The sequence below is a fragment of the Benincasa hispida genome, chromosome 3, assembly GCF_009727055.1.
Source record: "Benincasa hispida cultivar B227 chromosome 3, ASM972705v1, whole genome shotgun sequence".
Classification (NCBI taxonomy): domain Eukaryota; kingdom Viridiplantae; phylum Streptophyta; class Magnoliopsida; order Cucurbitales; family Cucurbitaceae; genus Benincasa; species Benincasa hispida.
In genome coordinates, this window is record NC_052351.1 from 34,610,553 (window position 1) to 34,626,657 (window position 16,105).

General features: G+C 30.7%; 1 protein-coding gene across 1 annotated transcript; it reads left to right on the top strand.

Annotated features, from left to right (window-relative positions):
* Positions 1-6,340: 6,340 nt before the first annotated feature.
* LOC120072835 lies at positions 6,341-9,575 on the top strand (the record flags this gene model as incomplete). The annotated part of the gene is made up of 6 exons (XM_039025351.1): positions 6,341-6,617; positions 6,956-7,094; positions 7,389-7,473; positions 7,570-7,617; positions 8,259-8,359; positions 9,175-9,575. Coding segments are annotated over 6 exons (783 nt in total), but the record flags the coding sequence as incomplete, so codon positions are not given.
* Positions 9,576-16,105: the final 6,530 nt, after the last annotated feature.

Sequence of the window (16,105 nt, forward strand, 5' to 3'; positions counted from 1 at the left end):
GGTTTGAAAGAACTCAGATTTAGAACTCATAAAACAAGAGGAGATGTTCTTTAGAAATAAGTATATATTTTACATATTGCACTCATCGCATGCATCCTAGAGATAGGATAGTATGACTAGATATGCTGAGAAGTGTTGGTCGTAATACCAAATGCATTGCTTGAACGTATGATTCATATAGTTGCTTAGGAAGTGTTTGTAAAAATTCTTCTTAATCCTATCATCGCATATTAGTATCCGACAACCACCGCTCACATTGTTTCACTTAAAGTACAACCCCTATCACATAAAGTTGAGAGTTAGAGTAATACCAAAAATTGACCATTTGATTGAACATTTCATTTGCATTAAGATTGGAGTATTAGTTTCATCGCACACTTGTAAGAAATCCCTGAGTTCGACCCTGATTGAACTTGGACTTGGGTTTCTACCAGGTAAAACAAAGCGTTATAACCTCATAATCATTATTCATCTCATCACATGGTATGAACGCATGAATTGTCTATCATGTTAAATAGGTGTAACGAAATAGGTTTCAGGTACTAGTTGGACAGTAGGTATCATAAAAGGGTTGACATTTGTTGTCTTCATATCCCTTTTCAGATAAAAAGGAGAACTTGGGAGGGGGTGTGACAAGTTGGTATCAGAGTAAAAGATTTTAGGAACACGATCATGCATATTAGTTAAGAGCATGTAAACACTACAATATACCTAATAATGTGCAATATTATAGGAATTATACCCCGAAGAAGTGGTAGATTGAGTAAGCAAATGGTAGATGGAAATTGTGACCTTACCAGAGAACCAGTAACACTAGAAGTAGCATAAGAGGGAGAGTCTAGTACCCCTTAGGATAGAGTTGACCTTAACATGGAAGATAGGGTTTTTGACAGAAATACTCAGAGGTTAGCAACTAGTATGGGTTATGTACAGACAGACTTAGAGAAGAAGTATGACATAGAGATAATGAAGGCACTAGGTGCCACTATGTTTTAGGGAACGATAGACCTGGAAACTGCCGAGGTATGGTTGAATCTGATAGAGAAGTGCTTCCGAATTATGAAATGTGTTGACAACTGTAAAGTCGAGCTAGCTGTGTTTCTGCTCCAGAAAAGGGCAGAAGATTGGTGGAGAGTCTTGGATTCCAGGAGAAGCAGTGTAGATATGATGAGTTAGGAAGAGTTCAAGAAAGTCTTCCAAGATAAGTTTTACCTTAGTTCCTTTCGTGATGCAAAGAGGAATGAGTTCCTGAGGTTGATTTAGGGCTCGATGATCGTGCCAGAGTACAAACAGAAGTATACCAAACTATCTAAGTGTTGGATTTAGTGTCTTAAATCTCATATATATTGTAATTTGTATTTTTGAAAGAATAAGTTATTTATTTAATAAAATAAGAGGTATTTTATTTGACATTTAGACTACATTAATTCAATCCAATAAACTAAGATAAAAGGCTATATGATGTCACCCGAATAGTATGTGGTAGATATACAAGTAGTTCATGTTCAAGGTATAACCTAAACGGTCTACAGTAAATAGATAAAGTTGGGTGCCTTATCCTGGTAACACCACAAATACGACCCATTTTGTAATTGTTATATGAATTTTAAATGCTATAGATAATATGAGTCATATTGTTCAGGTGGGAGACAAGTGAGTGGGGTATCTTGTATAAAAAGTTTATACAAGATCGGACCGCGAAATAATCAGTTTCTCTTTATAATACCATTACTTGAAGAAACCGACATTTCCCTGAGATGACTATAGGTGACTTAACCTTAATCCTGAATGAGTTGTGAACTCCTATTTATGAGGGTAATCCTTTGATCTGTATGAGTTAGAGTGGTCAAGTTCACTGACTCAACAAGCTTACCATTTTTAGGATTTGTCCAAGTAGGGGGTTGGGAACATACCTACACAAGAAGGAATTCGATCTTTCTCGATCATAGGGAAAGTAGATAAATTGCTCCATTAACAGCTGATTCCAGGTCTTGAATAATGAGGTCTCAACCTCTCACTGACACGAAAGGTGTTAGTTTATAGTTGGACTACAAACCATTTGTTCATTAGAGGAATCAATGGTACTTAAGGATTTAGATGTAACTGGAGGGGTAAACGATATTTTGACCCAGCTTAGTTATGAGTAATTTGTGAAGGGTCGACTCGCTGTTGATTGGTTATATCCATGGACACGGAAATACATCTATAATGCGAATAGTGCAACTATCAGTCTTTAGTGGAGTGACCGATAGTTAATGAATATTAATTAATTTTATGAAAGTAATTAATCTCATATCATTAGAACTTCTAATCTATAGATCCATAATGTCCTCTTATTCGCTCGATGAGGATAGTAATAAGAAATTATTTGAATTATTCAAATTGCTTAAAGAAATTTTATATTAATATGATTAATATATAGTATATTCTACATTATAGAATATGGTTAATTATAGAATAATCTATAATCCAAATTATATAAGAGTCTATATTTGAATGAGATTCAAATATTTGATTCATATAAATTGGATTTATATAAAATTATAGTATAGGAGAGATGTACGCATATAAATATGTGATATTTATATGTTAATTAATTAACTCTATATTAAAATTGATTTATTATATAATTATTTAATTTATGTGTTAATTGATTAATTAGTAGTTAATTAATCAATTAACAAATGATGGAGAGTGAAAAGCTTGGAGAGGGGGTTACCCTTTCCCTATAAATGTATCATTATAATCCATTTAGGGTAAGAGTTTTATTAGGTAAAATTAAACCTAGTGTCCCCTCTCATATTCTCTCTATTCTCTCAAGAACATTACCTAAATCTTCATTCTCTCTTCCAAGGTGTCAGAGCCCACACATCTAACTCCTTGGAATCTTTGAGCATAATGGGGGAAGCTCTTGCGGTGGTCTCTTTGTTCATTGAGATATTCGAATTTGTTTGTGGCCAAATGAGAGGAAAATCTAGAGAAAATGAATCTTCAAATGTGAGTTCTTTTCTTCCCTTTCTTCCTCATTAGAAGCATGCTTAGATTTATTTAATGTTTATCCTATGTTTGTATAATTTAGATCACTGATTTTCTATTTTATAAAATCAATTTTCAAATTGTACGACAATCACACACTTTCGCGGGAATCTGATTCCCTTCTATTAGTATCAGAGTCAATTCTTGTAATTTTGATTTTTGATTTTTAGAAACAAAAAAATTAGAGAACATGATGGGTGAATTTTTGTACTGTTTTCATGAGATGATTATTGTAAATTTTATTTGGGTATTTTGGACTTAATAAATATTTTCAGTATTTGGCATATAGACTCATTTTACTTGATTTGATCATGTAAGGACCCATTATTTTTCGGCATTTAATTTATTAATCGAGTCTGTAAGTCCAGGTCACAAATTTTGTAAGTGTTGTTGATGATCAGGATGAAGAACGGAGGTGGTCGGTGTAAATCTGAAGTAGATTGTTGCAAATTTGGTGTTTCTGGACTGCAGTATCATGACGCTGCACGCATGACCTGAAGGTCACCAGTTCGAATCCAGCAACTATCGTTTTTCCTCTTTTTTTGGATGTATTTTTATTTATTTTAATCAATTAGATTAATATAAATTAGTTATATAGATTTAAATAGAGTGCCACATATCGGTCTATTAATACCTTATACAATTTAATGTGATAGGAGATGTATGTTTAAATTATATGATTTATATGTGGCATATTGTATGCCATATAGATTTAAAATCTCACCTTAAGATCAACATGTTTCTTGCATCTTTTTAATATAAATGTTATATTATATGGTTGCATGATTAATTAAGCATATCCATGCATCATACTCTAACATAATTGTTATATAGTATGATAGCATATAAATTATTTTCATTAGTAACAATATAATTGGTATATTATTTAATGAAAATGAATATGTATGTTATTCTCATGGATAATAATTATAAGTGTTATTATTGGGTGAAAATAAACTTTGTATTGAGCATGACATTACTTAGATAAATATAATTGTTATAGTTGATCAATGTCATGAGATGCAAATTATAGGTTTAATTTCATTATTTTAAAATGGTTATAAGTTTAATGAACTAGATTGAAAACTATAATCAAGAGTTGCATGTAAACATAGATCCAAATTAATTTTAAATGGTTTAAAATTGATTCACCTATACTTATGCTAAAGATATTTCTAGTATGATTAGAAATAAGTTAATATTTTCATTTGTTTTAATATGATTAAAATAAATTCCGTAGAAGATTAAATTTATAAAATAATTGTTTGTAAGGGACCTCTGTCCAAACAACGTTCTATATATGTTGGGGTATTTAAGTTGATGGAAACGGAATACCTCTACTTGGAAACCGATCTGGGAGGTGAATTAGTCAAATGTTTTATAAGCATGCAATAAATTATTATTTTTTTTTCATTAAAGAGTCTAATAAATAAAATCACATATTGTTAAAATATCCAATATAAACGTTATATTGAGAAAATCAATAAGAATTTAGTTAAATTATTTAACCTAATTTTTTTGAGTTAATAAACCTAATTTTTTTTAAAATACTTAGTGATAGGAAAAAGATATATATGATACGTTATTTTTCTACTCATGTTCTCCCTAAAAGTCCACAAAGTGAGATTCATGCCCGACCTCGTGATACTCTGGGCACACCGCCCCTTAAGAAGGTATGCCGCTAAGGATTTGATCCTTACATGATACAGTGGCTTAATTTTCAGACTGATAAGGATCAGTATTCACATCGAATGGAGGGGCTCAATTGAGGAAGAGGATGCATATGGGGAATACATTTATCTCACAAGTTTTTTCCCCGACCTCTCCCATTCTTAGCCCTAGAGATTATTAATAATAATATTATTTTTATCTATATCATTATTCATTTTTTTAACCAAAAGAAAAATCAATCCTTAAGATCGTAAAATTGTAACAAATTATACTCTAGACTTTCGTCAAATTAGACTATAAACTCAAATAAGTGTAGCAAATTACAAATAGAATTATTTTACCAAAATTCATAAATTTCAACCAACACAAAAGCTTTAATGCTTGTTTTGTCTAAATTTTTATCAATTTTATATTATACCTATATTTCACAATTCATTCAAGGCACAGAGATGAATTTTTTAGGGGCAATTGCAACTTTAAGTAAAAAAAAATATTAAAAATTAGACACATGTCCCTATGTTTTGCTTTTTTACAATCATGTCAAAAAATTTCCTCCTGGAAATTTGATTGTTATCTGATTTCTATGTGATTGTTATGTGTCATATTTGTAATTACAAAAAAGTTGAAGTCATGACTTTTATTTCTTAAAATGTATTTGACATACAATGCCATTTCTCGATTTTTTAGTGGTATTAGAGCGAAAATTTGTTAAATGGTTAAAATTGCGACATTATGTTTTAGTTTAAGATTAATATTGAAATATTTAGATATATCAGAAGTGCAATTTGATCAAATAGAACGTTTGGAGTCAAAATCGATAAGACACGATAAGTTTATAAGTGAAAATTGATATTTGGTTTAATTACACATTTAATCTCTCTAGCTTGGAGAGAGTTAGAATTTATTTCATATGGTTTATAACTAGAATTTAGTCTATATCATGATAAAATTTTCATAAATAGTCTATACAGTAGTGTATTTCGTGAGTTTTATTAAACTATAAAAACTATCTATAAGATTTTATTAAATTATAGATATTAAATCATAGTTTTCTCTTGACCAAAATTACAATTCAACATTTATTTTTAAAAAAGAAAAAGAAAGATGTGAAAAATCACTTTTAGTTCCTGAACTTTCATAGAGTAACGATTTAGTCCATGAATTTTGGATTAAAACTATTTAGTCTCTGTATTTTCAATTTTCTAACAATTTAGCTATTGAACTTTCTGATGTATTTAGTCATCGTACTTCAAAATTTATAATGATTTAATGTAGGAATTAATGTTGAAATTTAATGAGATTTCTTACACAAATAAATCGACAAACTAATTAGAGATTCCATTTTTATAAAAACACAATGTCTACGTCACGAAATTGTAGAAAAATTGACATAAACTTTTGATAATTTTTGACGTTAAAAACTAAATTGTTATCAATTTGAAAATACAAGGATTTAATTATTACATATCGAAGTTAGATATCTTAAATGGCTACAAAATTAAAATTAAAAGTAGAACAACATATAAGTACCCATAAAAATTTATAAACTAAATTGTTATATTCGCGAAAGTTTAAAAGTGATTAAAAAAAAAAGTAGAAACCTCAAAATTTGTGTTGGAACTTGGCACGGTGAACACTAGCGACCGCCCCCATAGCTGTGTGGCGGAGGCTTAAATTCAGCTCTTCTTCTTCTTCTTCAATCTTTCACAATCATCTCCTTCTCCCCAAAAAATGTCGAACCTCAGTCTGCTCCGTAAGGCATTGGATCCAACTTCATTTCTCGATCGGCGACGGCAAATCATCGCCTTCCTCTGTTTTTCCGCCAATCTCCAAGTTCTTCTCCACGGAAGGGGAACGACCCCGACCTGAATCGTCCGCCGAACCTTTTCTCTATACATCTAAAACAACAGGTACGAACCTCGTTCCTACGCCGTTGCCGCGTCTGGACGATATCCTTGTGTCGTGTATGATATTGGGAGAGGTTTAGGGTTTATAAATGGTGGCGGGTTAGAATTTTGGGAACAATTTTCTTTCTCGTTTATTTGAACTTCTGGCAATTAGCTGATTGTATTAAACGAGTTAGGTTTTGTATCTTTGATTCTGTAAGTTTGAGTAGTTTCGGTTCATTAATCGCTGCGAAATCCTTTTGGTGTACTTACTGATGTACTGTTATCATTTAAGTAATTTAATTATCGTCTGATTTTACATGGTGCAATGCATAATGAGGTTTTTGTGATACTCTTCTCAGGTTCGGTGTATGGAAAATTGTATGGTATTATCACAAGCAATACTCTAAGAACGGACATGGTCAAATTGCTTGAAGGATGTAATTTGAGTGTGGATGATGTCAAAGTTGAATACACTCGGAATTTCCTGATAACCTCTATGTAATATTCTTCTTTTTGGCTTATTTTGGATATAGATGCTTTCTGTATTATGTTCTACCAATGTTGTTATGGTTCTATTCCTACTGCATCATGGAAACTAAAATGATCAAATAATATCTATTTGCCCTTTTGATGTTTTGATCATTTAAAGACAAATCCAGTTCTTAACTCTGGGTATTAGCTTACATGTTAGTCTATTTAATATATGTTCAATTAAGTGCGTTGGTACATATATATATTTGAGGAACACTGGTGTTTGAGGTTTTCATTAAATATTTATGATGTTGTAATCAGAATGATACGGTTCCCCTCCCAACAGGCGTATACTAATGCTTTTCGAGTAATTGGAAAACAAGGTCGCTTGTACAGATTGGATCCGGTGAGTCTTGATGGATATCTAATAATGGATTTATTATTATTTTTTTATTTTTGTTTTAAAACTTTAGAAATCTATAACTTTTATTCTAAATTTCAGGTTGATCGTTCGAAGTGGGACCTTCTTACACCTTACAATGGAAAAACTGTAATGCCAATCTTTTTTTGTTAAAATTATGAACTTATTATCAATCTAGAAATCTCTTCAATCATATTCTTGCTTTTTCCCTTGGCAACTTTGATCAGAAAGGAACGCATTCTATTTTAGTTTTGTTTATCTAATATCATGTTATCGAATGACATGGTTTTGGGGATAAAGCATACATACTGATATGTTCTGTTCTTCCTCTGCATAATGATTAATTTTAATGGATTGTTCCTTACACTATCCAAATTTAGAACTGTTTATAGAGAAACTAATTTTTCATATTAAGCTGTTTAGAAGGGAGTAAAAAATGTTTACCAAGTTCCATGTGGCCAGGATCTTCTTTTTAGTAGCTTCTCGTGAATGTAAAATTGCAGTAACTACCCCAACTAAGAAGGTTAAGGGTTTTTATAATAAGATCATTGGTAAGGATAATAATGCAGTGATGTAATAAGATTTTCAATTGAAAACTTGATGCTTCAAGAATGGGGATTGGCTACCTTCCTAACCTGAGGTTTGTTTTTCATAAAATCATATGCAGCTTACTGTGCAGACTGCAGTTAATGGGTATCTCATACTAAATATAAACCTTGGATTGTCTCTGAATTTGTTTCTGCAAGATTCATTTTTCTTTGTATTTATAGGTTCTTCTGCAAGGAATACCTCGAAATGCATTGGTAGAAGACGTGGAACGCTTCTTATCTGGCTGTGACTATGATGCAGGCTCAATCACTATATTCTTCAGGTAGATATCAATTATTTGTGACAAAGTTCAGAATTAGGATTTTCTTGCTATTACTTGTGGTAAATAGTCACCTCTTTTACGTATAGCTTTGCTAATCTTTTCTCCAATGGAGAGGTTTATTGTGACTCCTTTGGACGGGTTTATTGCCCCCTTTTGTAAGTTTCATACATCAATGACATTGTATCTTATAAAGAAATTAAGGGGTGTTTGGCCCCCAACTTCTAGTGAGTGGAGTGGGCTATTATAGCTCACTCCATGTTTGAAACTTCAATTATAATAGTAGGTGTTTCCAACTATTATAACTTATAATTAACTACGCTATTACTATTGAAAGATAGAAGAAGGTGACACAAGATTTACGTGAAAAACCCTAGAATAGGGAGAAAAAACCACGATAGAAGAGTTCTTTTATTATTGTTCAACACGTACAAATACAAGTGAGGACTAAGGTATAAATAGATTGTAGAAAATCCTAATACAGAAAAGAAAAAAACTAGGACAAAGTAAAAAGACTAAAAAGCCCTTAGGGTAAATACATAACAACCCTTTGTTTTTCAACCATTACTATTTCAAATATCTCTTTGTTACCTATTTCCTACTCGTCCTCTCTTTTTGTCTTTGTTAGAGTGTTACTATTTCCTACTCATACTACAAATTGAATTAGTTTGCATCCTAAACACAGAATATTATAACCTATAAACTATAATAACCAACTTAATGTCTCAAACACCGTCTAAATTATATAAAAAAATTTCAGGTCTGGTAGCATGTTTTGTGTGAATTTTATGTGATGCATCATTTATACATGATTGCAGGCACTCCCATCAACAGATTATCAGAATGGCAACAGTGATATTCCCTTCACCAACACAAGCAATGCATGCATTTCTTACAAAGAACAAAGGCTTTTGTCTGAACAGCCAAATTACGATGCGGGTTCTCCAATAACTAGTAACTCTTATCGTCTTTATTCTGACACTTTTTTTTGTTGGCTCAGTGGCTGGGCGTTTTGCGTTTTGTAGTAGTCTTATGAGTTGACTTGCATCTTCATATCGGAAGCCTCCAGTAGGTTAGCAATCACATGCACATTCAAATTGACCTGAAATCTTTCTCTTTTCACATATTAACAGTTTGTTTTGTGCCAAAAAATCTTCATTTATAAGGAAGGATATCTGGATTTTGAATTTATATGAAAAAAATAAGGTTGTCCAAGTAATCTTGTTTTACTAGGTTGTGTTGCTAGCCGACCCTTTTTCATTAAATTGCTGGAAGATTTGAAGTGGTTGAAACACATTAGAATGCATTTTCAAGTGCTCGATTTAAAAAATAAGTCATTTTAGAAAAAAAAAAAAAAGAAATGTTTGGAAACTATTCAAAACAGCTTTTGAAGTGCATTTTCAATGATTTTTATCAAAAATATTTAAATAAAAATAAGCTTTTTGAAAAACACTTTTCTCAAGTCAATCCAAATAGGTCCTAAGACCACTGGAAATCAAATTATAATATTGGGTATTTGTAATAGATTGTAAAATAAGGAATAACAACTAAAAATATATCACCTTTTTAAAATATTTGTAAATATGAAAATGTTGACTAGTTAACTTTTGATTTTTTTTTATCTAATTTGCAGTTTTGTCCTCCCTTGTTTTGTTTTGTTGCCCACATTTTTTTTTCCGATTTTTACTTATTTTCTTCTCTTCTTTTCTTTCCTTTCTTTGGTTGTTGCTTCTCTTTCTTTTTTCTTTTTTTTTTAATTTTCTTTTCCTTCTTCAGTTTTTGTTTCTTCCGTCTTTTTCTATTTTATTTTCTTTCTTTTATCCAGATTTTGCTTCTTCTCTTTCTTTTTTATTTTTTTTATTTTCTTTCCTTTTCTTCTACTATTTCTTTCCCTTTTTTTATTTTCTTTCATTTCTTCGGTTTTTGTTTATTTCTTTATTTTTATTTTTTATTTTCTTTTATTTCTCTGACTTTCGCTTCTTCCCTTTCATTTTTTTTTATTTTTCTTTTCTTTTCTTTTTATGGTTTTTGCTTCTTCCTTTTCTATAAAAAAAAAAAAAAATCTTCCATTTCTCCATTTTTGCTTTTTTTTTTAAAAAAAAATCTTTCCGTTATCCGATTTTTGCTTTTTCCGTTTTTCTATAAGAATTATGAGATTGAGTTTTATACCCAAGACTTGAAAGTACACAATTCATAAATGACTTAATACCAATAAGTCAATCATCTAGTTTGATTATTATAATAAGACATTAAATATAAATAGCAAATTAAAGTCTATCAGTGATAGCCACTAATATTTTTTTAATCATTGTTAGCTTAATTTTTGATAATTTTTTTTACAGTTAATAGCCACATATAAAAGTCTATTATTGATAGTAAACTTATAGTTGGCAACATGGTCGGGGCGGGGGAGGGTTCCCCGTTCCTGGCCCCATGGGGAAAATTCCTCCCATCTCTGCACCCGTCCCTGCCTTCAAAAGGCGGGGACGGGGTCCCTGCGGGGCCTAATTCCTCGTTTCCCATGGGGAATCTCCTATTAAATCCCTGTGGGGAAGCGGGGATTTTTTTTTTTTTTTTTTAAAGTTTGGGATTGACTTTTGGGCTTAAATTTAGAATTTTATATATTCAATATTGGGCTCACAACATTATAAGTCTATAGTATATATTATAAACATACATATAAATAAGTTATTATATATATATATATATATGGGGTCGGGGCAGGAATACCGTCCCCGTCCCTGAACGGGGCTTTGAAAAAATTCCCCGGTTTGACCCCATCCTCGGTCAAATCGGGGATTCCTAGCCCCGATCAGGGCCTGATCCCATGGGAAATTTTGCCAACCCTAAGTCAACTTAGTGAATTTAATTAATAAAGTTGAATCTCGAACTAAAGTGTACGTGGAATGCCTAGAAGTTATCACTAATAGTATGTTTATCAGTGATAGAAGCTATCAATGATGACATGTTATTTGATGGTAAAAAAGAATAACATAAGTTATCTCTATAGCATGTTATCAATGATAGAAGTTATCACCAATAGCTAAGATATAAGTGATATCAGTGATAGAACTTTGGTGATATCCATATATCAATGATATCAATGATATAAAAGTCAATTCCATTTGATGGAAGCCTATCATTAATAACCACTATTAAAAGCTATCGGTGATAACCACTAATTTAAGCTATCAATGTAGCCATAACTATCGGTGATATCCACATATCAGTAATATGACTTAGGTATATATCAACAAAATGAATGATATTAATGATATGACTTAAGTAAATATTAGAGATAGTCACTTATAGGCATCTTATTGATATACTTTTATCACTTATAATTTTAAATGTTAATCTTTGAAAGACGATAGTTTCCTTTCAAAAGTTGATAACTCCTTACAAAGGTCTATCATTGATATCCACTGATAGTCTTAGGTGTTAATATTTCAAGTTTAATTTCAATTGATCAAGTGTATCAATGATAATCATTGAAAACTGATAATAAATTAAAATGTGATAGTAGTTATCCGTTACTATCATTGATAGTTGCTACCAGTGATAGTTTTCAATTTAAGAAAATCGAAAGAAGAAGCACGAAATAGTGGGCTATGTGTGGGGTTTTTTTGGTCATTTACCTATATAGCTATCACTCATAGCTGCTAGCAGTGATATCTAACGTTAATTTTGTATTATATCCCCAACATGTTTATCCTTGTTCTGCATTTTTTATTATTTTGGATCTGATTGGTATTTGTGCAACCAACCATACAGTACTTGGAGTGTAGGGTTGGATTTGTTGTGTTGTTGATTATTGTTCGGATTGCAGCATTGGAATTTAGTTGGGTTTGACTGTTTTTTTTTCTTTATTTATTCTTTTTACTATTTTTTAATCTGTTTTCTACATAATACTAAAAAATTATCATATAATACATAACACATAATCATAATTTTCTATATTCTAAAGTACTTTCTAAATATATATAAAAAAAATTATCACATCCAAATCATAATTTCTTAAATTATATAAACACTTTCTTGTTTAGTTTTATATCCTAAAACTCGTGGTATGTAAACAATGGAGCTTATTCTGAAAATTCAATAAAGGTGTTATTGAATAAATCTATTGCTTGAATAGAAATCCAATAAACCTAAAAGTTCTTTAACTATTGGATGAGTACTTGAACTTTATGTAGAGACATAAAGGTAGACCAGGTTCGAGTAAATAGTCAAAATGATCTATAGTACATGGATAAGGTTGGGTATCTTATTCTGGTAACACTATTGGATACGACCTATTCTGTAGTTGTTATAAGGAGTTGTAAAGTGCTACAAACAAAGTGATCCTAATTCGTTCATGTTGGACATGAGGAGTGGGGGTGTCCTTGTGTAAAAGAGTTTGTACAAGATCGGACCACGAAATGAGTCACTCTTACTTTATAACGCTGTTTACTGTTTAAGATTAACTATTTCAAAGCGATGACCTAGGTAACTTGACCTTAATCCTGAGTTAACTATGAACTCCTATTTATCTGGGATTGCCTTTAGATTCAACAGCGCCTGCTCAATATGACTGTCATTTCAGAGGTAAGACTCATTTGGCATGAGAGGGACTCGGTTTTGTGATTGAATTACAAAACAATTGTTCATGAGGGGATCAATGGGGACTTAAGGAATAGGTAATTTCGGGGATAAAACAAAGATTTGACACAACCGTTATTATGAACAACCTGTGAAGTGTTAACTTACTAATCATGGTTATATCGAGTGGACATAATATATCTATTGTGAGGGTAGTTCAACTATAGGCTTTAGTGGAGTGACCCATTAGTTAACGAATGAGGGTTAAATCGGTTTAATGAGTTTAGTCGATTAATCTCGGATCGTTGGAGTCCATGATCTATAGGTCCATGAGGTTCCCATAGTAGCTCGAAAATGGATTAGCTCTAGAGTAGTGTGATAAGTTAATTTGAAACGTTTAAATTAAAATCAATCGGAATTGGAAAAAATATATTTAAATATATGAAGATGAATTTGTGTAAAAAATTAATTTAATATTAGATATTAAATTAATTAGAATTATTTAAATTATTTACATAATTTTATTAAAATTAATTTTTTGAAATTAATTTGTTAAAATTAATAAAATTTTGACTGTTCTTAGAAATACACACATATTAGTTTTAAAATCAATTTTTGGATTTTTGGAAAATGGAAAAAAATTATTACAAACTTTGAAAAAAGGTTTTTTCATCTCAACTACTACTTGGAACCCCACATTCTCCTTTGCTTTACTCCAAGCATGAGCTGCTCCTCATTGCCAACATCTCTTAGCATTGATAGTCTGCAATAATATTAAAGAGATTGGAGTGAAGAAAGACACTGAGAACCAACATGAATTCTGCTCCCATATGAAAAAATTACCAATTAGATGGGCAGTACAAGACAAATCTAGAAAAAAAAAAATTCAGAATGAAGAAGGTGTTCTTCCAATGGGTTATGTTCAGTGAGCTTTCTCTATATTCTCTTTGATTCCAAGCTTATTGAGTCCCACAATTCAATCAGAAGGTACCAGAGGATAGTAGGGAGATCTTGTGGTGGTCTAGACAAGGATTCAGAGGATTTTTGCAGCTGGAAATGATGATTTCGTTGTTCGGCTAATGTAATGTTCATAAACCATTATACTCTGTTTTTAGCATGTCCCTTTTCAACCACAATTAATGAATTAAGAATGCTTAGGGATCCTGATTTCTTCCGACTTGCGTGATGTGATCCATCCAACATTTCTATATAAAAAATTATCACTGAATCAAATTTCTTAAATTTTAAAGTAACTTTATAGATAATATATTATATATCACATATAAAGCATAATTTGCCTAAATTTAAAGTTTTTCTAATTTTTTTAAGAAAAGTTAACAACAGGTAAATCATAATTTCTAAATTCCAAAAGTACTTTCTAAATAAAAAAATTTATCACAACAAATTATAATTTCTTAAATTAATCTAAGTACTTTATGCATAAAAAAAAATATATCACATATTACAAATCCAAAATCTACATGCCCATACATTTCCTTAGTCCATTACAAAAGTTTTTTCAAATCATTCCATAACAAAAAAAAATGTGGGATTCCAACAAAAGGTTCAATTAAAAAGTTTTCTTTGAAAAAAAGGAAGTCCCTTTAAAATAGAATTTATTTTTTGACCCTTCAAATTTACCAAATAAGAAAAGACTATTATACCCTTTTTTTTTTTTTTTTTTTTTTTTTTTTTTTTTTTTTTTTTTTTTTTTTTTTTTTTTTTTTTTTTTTTTTTTTTTTTTTTTTTTTTTTTTTTTTTTTTTTTTTTTTTTTTTTTTTTTTTTTTTTTTTTTTTTTTTTTTTTTTCTTTAGGGAAAAAAAAAATTCAAAACTTTCAACAACTCATCTTTTCAAATCCCTCCATGATCTTTCTCTCCAAACTGTTCCATCCTTTCAAAACTGCATCACAGTTCTCCCTTTTAGTTTTCTCAACATTTGATTCGTCTGCAATCAAGTTTTTGTTGGGATTTGACATCTTAAATTTAGGTGTATCTCGTGGTTTATAGTTTTTGTTAATACAAATTATTTATATAATAAAATCAGAGGTATTTTATTTGACGTTTAGACTGCATTAATTCAATTCAATAAACTAAGATCCATGGTTATTTTATGAAACTTAAACATGTATGTGGAGATATACAGGTGAATCATATTTAAATAATAACCAAAATGGTATGTAGTAGATGGATAAGGCTAGATACCTTATCTTGGTGACAATACGAATACGACCCGTTTCGTAGATGTTGCAATTGTTATAAAGTGCTACAAATGATCTAATCCTAATTGTTCATGTAGAGACATGCAAGCGGGGGTATTCTATATAAAGAGTTTGTATAAGACTGGACCACGAAATGAATAGACTCTCTATACAATATCGTTACTAGAAGAGACTTACATTTCACTAGGATGATCATAGGAGACTTGACCTTAATCTTGGGTGAGTTGTGAACTCCTGTTTATGACGACAATCCTTTGATCTGTATGGCTGAAAGTGACCATGATAGCCGACTCAATAAGTCTACCATTTTTGGGATTTGTCTGATTAGACACACAACTACACAAGATGAGATCCACTCCTTCTCATCCTTGGGAAGTAGATAATTTGCTTCCTTAATAAAAGTTTATAGTTGGACTATAAACTTTTTGTTCATTAGAGGAATCAGTGGTACGTAAGGAGTTAGATGTAACTATAGCAGTAAACAATATTTTTACCCTGTTGTAGTTATGAGCATTTGTGAAGGGTCATCGCTCTGTTGATTAGTTATATCTGTGGATACAAAAACAAATCTATAATGCGAAAAGTGCAGCTATCGGTTTGTAATGGAGTGTTCTGTAATTAATGAATATTGATTAATTGGATTAAAGGAGTTTAATTAATTGATCTTATATTATTCGAGCTTCGAATCTGTAGGTCCACAAGGTCCCCTCGATAGCTCACTAAAAGAAATACAAGAGGTTAAATGATATGGTTAATTATAGATTTGATTAGAAATATTTGAATAGGATTCAAATAATGAATTTTTATGAATCGAATTCATAAAGAATTAGTTAATTTTGGGAGGTGGAGGCAAATAAACATATGATGTTTATTTAATTAATTAACTATATACATTAAATTTGATTTAATATATATAGTTATTTATTAGGTTTGCTAATTAATCAAATA